The following is a 10,356-nucleotide window of genomic DNA, read 5'->3' on the forward strand; positions in this document are numbered from 1 at the left end:
AGGCATATTGTAAAGCTAGAACTTCTGAGGTTCATACAGTTTAAGTCCACAGGAACCATTAAATCATCTAGTCCAAAGCATATCACAGGCCAAGGGTGTCAAATGTATGGCCTGTAGGCCAGATACTACCTGCAGAGCCCCTTCCCCCTCCTCACTAGTCCAGCCCACTAGGTTACTGGCAGGCTTGGGAATTTGGGTGCAGGGCCTCTGGCAGAATCTGGGGCCCCGTCAGCGTACAGGATGGGGAGCGACAGCTGTGCTGACAGCCCCGTTCACCCTGCAGGTACTTGCTGTACTACTCACCCTGCCACCTGCCCTGTGGCCTGGATCTGGCCTGGGGCACAGGACACATTTGACACCCTTGTCATAGGCCACTGAATTTCATGCAACTGCCCCTGTGCTTACACCAACATTAGTTTGACTAAAACGCATCTTTCAAAAAAGCATAGTGTTTAGATCAGAAAACTGAGCCAAATTCAGCCCTTCCTTTTTTAGATTGTTCCAGCAATTAATCATATTTTTATTTGTACCTAATTTCCAAATTCAATTAATCTGGCTTCAGCTTCCATCCATTGGTTCTTGGTATGCCTCTCCCTACTAGATTAAGAGATTCTTTGGCATTTGGTATTCTCCCCCTGAAAAAGGGCTTCCCTCTGGAAAGTCAGGTCTCAACCTGCATAGATAAGATCTAAAACTATTTTTTAACAGGTTACTTGAAGTCACTGTCACAGGTTAAAGTACCCAAGCATCTAAGGCCAGGGCAATTATTTGGGCCCCGAAGGGCCACATAGGGAGTTTTGATGAGCTGTCACAGGCTGGGTCAGCCCCCGCCCCATCCAACAACTCAGCAAAACTCTTTATGGGGCTCTGGGTGGGTGGGGAGCAGTATTGAAGAGTGAGACAGGCATGATCCACTCCCTGCACACCGTGCCCGGGGGGGGCGGGGGCAGGGTGTATGGGTTGCGTGCAGGGGACACGTCCATACGTTGGAGGTGGAGCTGCCTGGGGTGAGGAGAAGGAGTGAGAGAGTTTCCTAGAAGGGCTGGGGGAGGGAGCAAAGAAACAAAAAGAGAGGCAGACTGCCCATCGCCTGAAGCAGGGATGGGAGGGGAGAGAGAAGGCAGGAAAAAGTTCTCATCTGTCTCCAGAAGAGAATGGGGGGAGCAAAGTAAACTTTGTGCAGGAGTGCAGGATGCTGGAGTTTTGGGACTCTGTCCGTGACTGGTTTCCCCACCTGTATGCCCTGGCCAGGTGCTGTCGCAGCGACCCAGCAAACTCAGCGGATGCTGAGCATGCCAGCTCTGCCTGCAGACAAGTGTTCACCCCACAGCGGCAGGCAATGTTCCTCTCAAAAGCAGCTGGGTGCAATATGGTTATATTTCATGCCTGAACAGCCTTTTTCAAAAGTTAACATGGGTTTCAGTTACCTGCTTTTTTAAAATGTCCTGTAATAAAGTGCACATAGTTGGTGTTCCTTCCAGTTCATGTTGTGCTTAGTACAGGTTTATTTTCCCAATATCTTTCTGTGTATAGTTTAATTTAAGTGCTGATTTAATAAAGCGTATATAGTTGGTGTTAGTATAAGTGTTGGTTTTAATAAAATAGAAGTTTACAGTAGGTATTTTTTTTTAAATCAAAATACCTGTATAGGTAAGCACTAGCACTAAACAAATTAAAATACATTTAAATATAATAACTTACACCATCAGCAAACAAGCTTTTTGCTACACACAGCATATCTGACAAATCTGTAGGAAGCAGGGAAAATTTAAGCTATTGAACAGTATATGCCCTCTCCCTATTGGCATGACCCTTACCATAATTACCATATGCTCCCTGCCACTCACACTTCCACATACACACCTCCTTACAATTATTTTTTGCATGGTGCTAATAATGGTGGAAAATTACTGTAGCAATTGTGCTGGGAGAGGACTGTTTCTTGAAACAGTGTGTTCAGACCCATGATTAAAGGGAGTAAGGAAAGGGTGAAATCTCAAAGGATGATGTAAGGTTGCAATGTGTGATGTATAGTAATCAATGTAATGGTTAGGTGTGCTTATAAGTGGAGCAGAGGGTAATTACTTAACTGTCTGTTGCCTTGTTTTGAACAGCCATCCCTGCCTGCCTTGCAATTTCCATATCAGTGTTCTTAATACGTGCTAGATGACCTTATGAGGTCCCTTCCAGCCCTACTTTCCTATGATCCCAAGTAGAACAGTGGAGATCCCTACAAGGAGGTACAAGTATAATAACCGCCAATAATTTTATTCATCAGACCTGTGCACAAAACTCTCCCCCCGGTATGAGAAAAAACTCTAAGAAAACAGAGATTCTATAGAACGCTATGCACCTGGCTCCAATGAGGCTTGTGTATATGTGTATGACCTCTAGGATCTACCCAAAATTAGATCAAGAGAGCATAATCTTTCAATTATACCAGTAACAGCTAAGTTATCCTAAACGCAAAAAACTAGGATGGCACCAAGTATATTCATAAATCACCACCCTCAACTGTTTTTTCTCATCTTTTAGGAGTCCATCACTGTAAAGTAGATGGAAAAGGTAGAACTATAAAGTTCACATATGTTTAAATGACAACTAGTTTTAGAAGCTTGCACTTTTTTTTTTGCATTCTTGTAGTATAATCAGTTTTAAATTAAAATAATAAAAATTCCCAATTCCAGACCAAAATTCCATAGAACAAATTTAAGTCGTATTTTTAAGATAGACACACTAACTGAAAAATACGTGCCAAGTTATAAAGCCTTTGTCCAACCACTGTACCCCATCACTTGTTAACATTAGTCCAAATAAAGCATTCCCAAATCCACAGTTGTGAAAAATGTTATGAATAATAATCATATTTCACTCGAAGTACTGGCATGCAGCTACAGTCCTGTTAGTCAGTATAAACTAGCAGCTCACTCCTTGATAGATAATGCTTTGACAAGGTAGAACTTCTGCCGTAACAACCATCCCACATGTGGATAGAAATGTTCTTGTTCAATGCAGCTACAAAGGGAAAATAATTGACTTTATAAAAGTTTAATTTTTTTCAGAAGATTTATTTTACCAGAGATAAATCAATCTGAATAAGGGAGACCACATATAGCAGTTTGTACCTCTACCAAATAAAGGAACAGAAATAAGGATGATAGTACCTACTCATGAAATAGGAGATTTAAAGTGCAGAATGACAGAAAAAAAATAAGGGACAGAACATCTGATGGACTACTATTTCATCTGAATCATGCAGGTCACTTGCATTAAAGGTGACTTTTCATAATCAGGAGAATGTGGAACAATTCTTTGGGCAACAGAGAAATTGAGGGAAAAAGTGCCAACTCACACAAAGGAATAAAAACTATTTCTTAAACCATTTTATCACATTATAATATCACCTTCTCAAGTCTTAAATGTAGAAGGACTTGAAGGTCACTGACCTCTCACTAACTGCGTACATTTCACAACATCTGTGTGTGGATGTTCAATGGTAATCTCAAAACCTGGAAAGTTAAGAATATGTTTCAGAACTACAGTACATTTGTAGTTAGAAAAATTCAGAAAAGGACAACTATCTTCAATCCCTCATGTCTACTACTACAGAACCTCATTAAACCCATCACCTGAAGGTGTCCATGCAAATATTTTTGAGTATGTCCCAAAATCAACCAGAAAATATTCCTGTGGTGTTCTGATTAGGTATCACACCTCTAAAAAATGAACTTCTTTATTGAGAACTGGATTTTAGTTAACTAAAATAAGCTAAGCTAAAAAGAATGGATTTCATGAACTATTGAGATTTATTCACATTTAGAAGCATCACTCTACATTTTCTAGAACCTAATATTTAAAAACATGCTACTTCTATATTACAACTGATAAAAGTTGGAATTTTTTTTTTGCTCATTCAGCCACTTTTTTTTGGCAGAACTAGATCAGTACCATCTGACCTTGACTTGTTAACAATTCTGTTGTATGCACAATCTGGGGAGGGGGCAGAAAAAAAAAAGTGAAAATACACTCCATTCTATAGCTTTTATTAAATCATTCTCATGTCTGCTAACATGACAAATCAACTATGCTCATTTTTGCGGTCAGAGAACAAGATTTATTTAATACAAGAGCTTACGTTTCAAACTGTTATTCAGCACATGCTGATGTCACTGGAATAACTGACTACAACTACAAAACGTTCATTTTGAAAATAAAGAAGTGGCACAAGTATAACAGGAGGCAAAGTACTTGATATAAAACTTTTACTCATGATTTGAGGAGACCTGCAAAAAACTCATTTGCTACGGGATGCAACTTTGTATAACTAAGCTGGTATTTCTAAGCATGGTTTGGGGATGTATTACAAGAGTAATACTAGTTTACAGAGGCAATCTGAACCCAGATATTGAATTGAAATATAACTGTCCATATTTAAATTTGCCAAAAATGGTTAAAACGATTGTATTTGTGCTTTCTGGATTTCTTTATAGAATGCTTCACAGCAATGCTAGCATTCAACTTCAAAAACATTAAAAGTATAGTTAAGTCCATAGCTGCCTTATAGCTTTACTTTGGATTAAACTGAATTCCTTATAACTAAGCACTATGCAAAATAGACTTGGTATGCAATTTGATGGGTTCTGATATTTGTCCTAACGCCAAATCCATTTGAAGATACAATGCATTTGCAAAGGTGTGCCAACAATACCTTTGATACCCCCAAGTGATATCTGTCATGGAAGCTTAAATGCTTTTGCTAAAATCTAGTCGGTCTAAGAAAAGATATCTGTACCATGAGTTCTGATTCCTTTTACAATGCTACTATAATTTTACCCAAGGAAAATGTGGGAATTGTTTAGAAGCTTTTAATGTACCAGTGTCAACCATTCAGTCAAAGTATTCAATCATTCCAAAGGTATCCAAATAATTGGCGTCAATGTAATAAATGTTCTTGTGCCATAGAGATCAAAAAAACATACCTAAAGTTTGAAGCATTATCGTTTCAAGTATAACGAGCTCTTGGGCCTGCTGAAGGTATGCCTGAAATGTAAAAAATAACAATGTTAAGACCTAGCTAGACATTTATTGTACTTAGCAAAATTCCAAATAACAAGATTTTTGAGAGACTTGTTAAAGTTACACAGTGCATCTACCTGCTAATATAGCTATGTCAGGGACGTAATTATACTGGTATAGAAATACTGGAGGCAAGGTAAAACTTTCACGGTAGACAGTTATACCAACGTAACTGCTGCTGCTGTCAAGGCTTATTTCATTTGGGACCAGCACAAGCCACATCAGCAAAAGCCAGTCTGGGGCTACTCAACCCCAGCTCACATCACTGCCATCCCAGGTGCGTGTGCAGATGCTGTGCCCAGAAACAACTGACTCCAGCGCAAACAGCTCCAGAATTTACTTCTTCACATTAATTGCATGTGTAGATACAGTGTGTCAAACATGATCATGCTGAAGACTGTAATGTTATGTCACTAAGTTGTTGATTTGTTTGGATCCTAAAATTCTAGCATTTTCTTTAAGGAATTTTTTGGCCAAGTTTGTGAGTCTTTATATTGTAATATATATTACTGTTATGTGAAAACTTCTAGGTGACTCCAATTAAGTCCCAAATTTCAAGAAATCTTCATGCTTCTATGAGAGAAACCCTATGATTTTGGTGAAAACTCAAATGGGGAAAATGGGACACAGGAAGGTGTGCCATGTGGCTAGTAAAGCTGTAGATTCAAGCATGTCTTCAGTTTTTGGGGGTTTTTTTTTTTTTTTTTTAAACAGATCAAAGCCCTGGATGATGACACCAGTTATCAAAACACCTTCCAGTACAAGATAGCAGATTCGGATTCCTTGTACTGGAAGGTCTCTCTACCATCAGAATGATATTTCCAAACAGAAAAAAAAAAGAAATGTGGAAAGGAGGGCAATAAGCAGAAGCCCTTAATGAAGGCAAAGCAGAGGCTCCTAATGTGTGGCAGATGGGAAATACTGAGGAGCAGAAAGGACCTGTGACAGGGGAATGCGAGGATGTGTAGTTGGGGAAAGGGGTATAGAGAGTTCAGCCCAAGCATGAAGACTAGGATGGGAATAGCCAGTAAAACTTGAAACAGATGGCAATTGTAGTGGAGAACTATGACAAACTGTGTTTACAAAGAGGTTGGCCTATACAAGGCTACGAAGTGTATAACCCTTCAGTTAGTTTCCACTTTTAAAACTATTTATATGTACTGCAATAATTCATGTTCAAGATGAACCAGTCTATTTTCATGAGCCATGAAGTTGTTACACTACACGTTTTAAGCCCACAGGTAGATACGCTATCAAGTTACAAAGACTGAAATGATTTAAGCATGAAAGCTTCTCCTAGTCTACAAACAGTTAATATTGATCAAGACTATAGCATGACAACTCAGCTGTATCTTAAGCAGTTACAGCTTTGCTCAGTCATCACTTCCACATACATCACTCTTTGTATCCAGCTGTGGCTCTTGAGGATGAAGACAGGCATGTGCTACTTTAATAACATGTTCAAGTTTTCGTGGCTGTTCTTCTACTTTTGCAGCCAAAAACAATGCAGTAGGAGATATTATCTGTAAAAGAGAATTAATTTTTTAAAAAGTACACAATTTTTCTTCTGTAGGCAGGACCTAGTCACATGGGGAGACGTAATGTAGTAATTGTAATGAGTTTGCATTAAAAGTTGAGGGAGTATGCAAACCTAAAAACTTAAGAGGAATGCCAGAATTATTATTTTTTTATTAATCTGAAGGAGAAAAATAGAAACATTAATTTTCACAGGACTGAATCTGGGCAAAAAATCTGTCTTCTAGGTTACCAGAATAGTAGTTTTTTCTTAAAGTTTAAGAAATTCAAAGTTCATTCACATTTAGGTACAAAAGTGAATGAGTTATGTATAACACCTTTTAGGATTTCCCAAATACAAGATGGAGTCACAGTTCTGCAAGAAAATGACTGCCACAAATAATCACTAGAGCATCTAACAGAGAAACTTGGAACGTAACTTGATAATGGATTATAAGTAGGAAACAATAGGATGGCTGCTGACTGAACAAGAACCACAGGCCTGAAACTAGCCCAGAACATTTAATCATGAAAAGAGTCACAAAACACAAGTTGTGTTGACAGGCAATGCTTTTATTTTATTTTTTTTTTTTAAATGCAGGTTACTTTCTTCAGGAAAGCTTAAACAAGGACAACCGTCAGCTTAAAGAATAAGTAAGAACTCAGGCTGCCAAAAGCTGTACAGTATTTGTAAAATTAAATAGAAAACTACATATTAAAGAATACTGTATAGATAAAAATATACCAAAAATGTAAACAATTTTCCAGTCCAGTTCCTAGACATCAACTCCTAAAATTAGACTACATGAATAGGGACCACTTCCTACTCAACTGAAAGATTAACACTTAAGAGGGAAAACATTTCTCAAGTACATAATATACTTTCCATTGTCAGTTTTCAGCTATACAAACAGATATGTTGGAGTTAACGCCTTCATTCTGCAAAAAAAAGAAACGAAACTACCCCCCCCCCAAAACCAAACAAACCAACAATCCTCCCTCCTCCATGACTTTCCACTTCCTATCCCCGAAGTTATCAAGAGCAACAAAAGAGTAGTAAGGCAAAAAACTGTAGACAGTTACGCTCATCACGGTTTCTAAATATGGTCAACCAACACAAACTTTTAAGAAGCATGGCCACCTTTACAGAAGTCTCATATTTTAAATGGGCACAAATAAAACATTTCTGAGTGGAGACACAGTAGATCACATTCATATATCTATTACTTTTAAATCTCTTAAATGAAGGCATTAAGAAATGTATTTGTACAAAACAGAAAACTCCACCTTGCAAGGCATGTTATCTACTACAGGAATACAAAAGTTTTGAACTACATACACTCAGTACTTGGATGCACTAACACTCCCAAATCAAAGTACGTGCCCTTTACTGTCAAATGGTATTACCAGCACAATGAGGCCACAAGGGTGGCAAATGAAATCATATACAAAGAAAAAGCAAGTATACAAATGAACAAAATACAGACACCTCAAACCACCAACCGATTAGAACCAAATATTTTAAGGAGATGGATAATTCCCATTTAAAAAACAAAAGGATCCTGCCTTCTTTTGTAAGCACTGGGATTTAAACTAAAAGACACTGGAAACCAAGATAAAAATCTGACATACCTTAATCCACAAAAATATGCCATTAAAGGACCTATGATCCCCTCAAAGCTGAATCACAGGCAACAATTCCTTCCACAAACCAAACAGAAAAATCTTTTGTGTTCTGTGGACATCAACTTGAAATATGGCAGGGAATGGTTTGAGAGTCAGGGATGTACCTCTGCTGCTATTAAAACACTGTCTAAATTTGGCCAAGTTATATGCCTTTAAGAGTACAGTACCATTTACGCTCAATAGAAACTTCCTGGAGTTTTAGAAGCTCAAACCTCAGGCTAGGTACAGACACTACCCCTTTACCAATGTAAGTGATCAGAAACCAGTCTATACCAGTAACAGAATGGAAGTTTGGCGCACAGACTGGGTTAAGAGTGGTAGAACCTGATCTAAAATTTGGTCCTCTCCCCTTTCCTCCCCCAATCAGCAAATATGCCCCAGCATGAAGACTAGGATAGGCTGTTTACTACTGATCTAAACTATGCTGCTTACAAAATACGGTGCAACTTAGATTCTTCTTTGGACTTTTTGAACGTCTGTACCTAGCTGTAATATACACCTAATAAGGCAACTGCAAAAGCTCAAAAGCTTGAAAATGCTGGAACCACAAAAAGAGCATTTTTACATGTGTTGCTGACACGGCACTGGGTGCTTTTAATTAGCAAGCTGTGCTAATTAAAAGTGCCCATGCTGATGCACAAGGACGCGTGCGCATCAGCGGTGCAGCACGTCCTTGGGCTTAGAAAATGGCAGCAAGGCACTCTGAACATTGAATGTGCTTTATTTCAAAGCACACCACCGCTATTTTCTCAGTGTGGAGACGTGTTGCGCTGCTGATACATGTGACATGCGAGGCTGCCAGACAGCATCAATTTATGTGCTCCAGCAGACTTGATTAATCTAGCACATCAGAGCAGGCTCCCTGTATGTGTGTAAGTGCCAAGGGTTGCCCACACAAGCACAGTATTTTCTATTACCCAGTTACATGCAGACAAACCAGGGTAAAGTTTTGCACAGAAGAATTCTCACATTGTTTTACTTTATTTCTAATATTCTTAGTGTGGTTAACGTACTTGGTTTGTTTTTTTTACAGCGGAAAATATTCTCAACTAAAATAATCACTAACCAAAGCATTAAATAATTAGTCATTCCCATCCTCTGTAAGTCTATGAGAGATGTTAGACTTCACAGCACTGAAGCTCTGCTTAGCTACTTATCTGGTACAAAGAGTACTTTCTTCATCTAACAAGCTATAAGCATGCTCAAACCATTACTGAAGAGCCACTTCTGTGGGTGCCCATTCAATCCTGATCTTGAAGGCCTTGTCTAAAGTAGTTTTGGATACTGCTTTACCACTAGTTAACCAACTTTTGGTGAACCAAAGTTAAACCTCAGTCTAGACACTCAAAATGTATTCCTGGTCCAGGCGAATTTTAGAATTGAGTTATTTTAGTTTTTAAAACTTGTGAGAAAAAAAACTGAATTCAATTTAGATTGCTTTGAATTTTGTTAGGAAGGAGCAAATTTACCTTGGACTTTAAAGTACTTATTCAGATAAGAAACGGTTTCCTTACAAAACTCCAGACTTGGCATGCATATAGGCCTCGGTGACGAATACATGCTCTAGAACAGTGGTTCTCAACCTTTTTCCTACCAAGACCCAATTGGAAAGATCCACAGCCTGTCCTGATCCACATTCCCCTGGCCCTGCTGATGTCCCTCACTCCTAGCCTGCAGCCCCCTACCCCCACACCATCCCTGTCAGAGGAGCCCCCAACTGCCCCCATCCCACTCATGATGAAGCATGGTGGCTGCAGTGGCTCCAGCTCAAGCAGATTGCAATAGAGAGAGTCTGGCCCCAGCATGTGATAGAGGGAGGAGGAGGAGAGGCTTGTGAGCATGGTCACTGGTCTTGGTGCTGCCAGCTCGGCTATGCAGCTCTCCCCCAGCTGGAAGGGACATGTGCCTTCCCACCGCTCTCTTGCCTTGCCACAGTTCGTGACCCTTTGAAATATTCTTGTGACTCACTTTTGGGTTGCGACCCATGGGTTGAGAAACACTGCTCTAGAAGATACAAGGACAACTGAGCTAATCATGTTGACTAAACCCCACCCCAAAAGTAGTAAGTGATTAACTGCA

The 10,356-nt window shown here is 39.3% G+C and overlaps 1 protein-coding gene across 5 annotated transcripts in view; it reads right to left on the reverse strand.

The window, feature by feature from the left end:
- CCNT2 (cyclin T2) overlaps positions 1–10,356 on the reverse strand; it is a 47,687-nt gene that overhangs the window by 25,023 nt on the left and 12,308 nt on the right. For all 5 annotated transcript variants that reach the window (XM_019522498.1, XM_019522500.1, XM_019522499.1 and 2 more), the window contains 3 exons: positions 6,471–6,599; positions 4,980–5,040; positions 3,447–3,509 (listed from right to left, as the gene is read on the reverse strand). In XM_019522498.1, coding sequence (XP_019378043.1) covers positions 3,447–3,509; positions 4,980–5,040; positions 6,471–6,599 — 253 coding nt within the window. The remainder of the gene's footprint in view (positions 1–3,446; positions 3,510–4,979; positions 5,041–6,470; positions 6,600–10,356) is intronic.

The sequence above is a fragment of the Gavialis gangeticus genome, unplaced genomic scaffold (genome assembly GCF_001723915.1).
Source record: "Gavialis gangeticus isolate Ggan-Ray unplaced genomic scaffold, GavGan_comp1, whole genome shotgun sequence".
NCBI lineage: Eukaryota > Metazoa > Chordata > Crocodylia > Gavialidae > Gavialis > Gavialis gangeticus.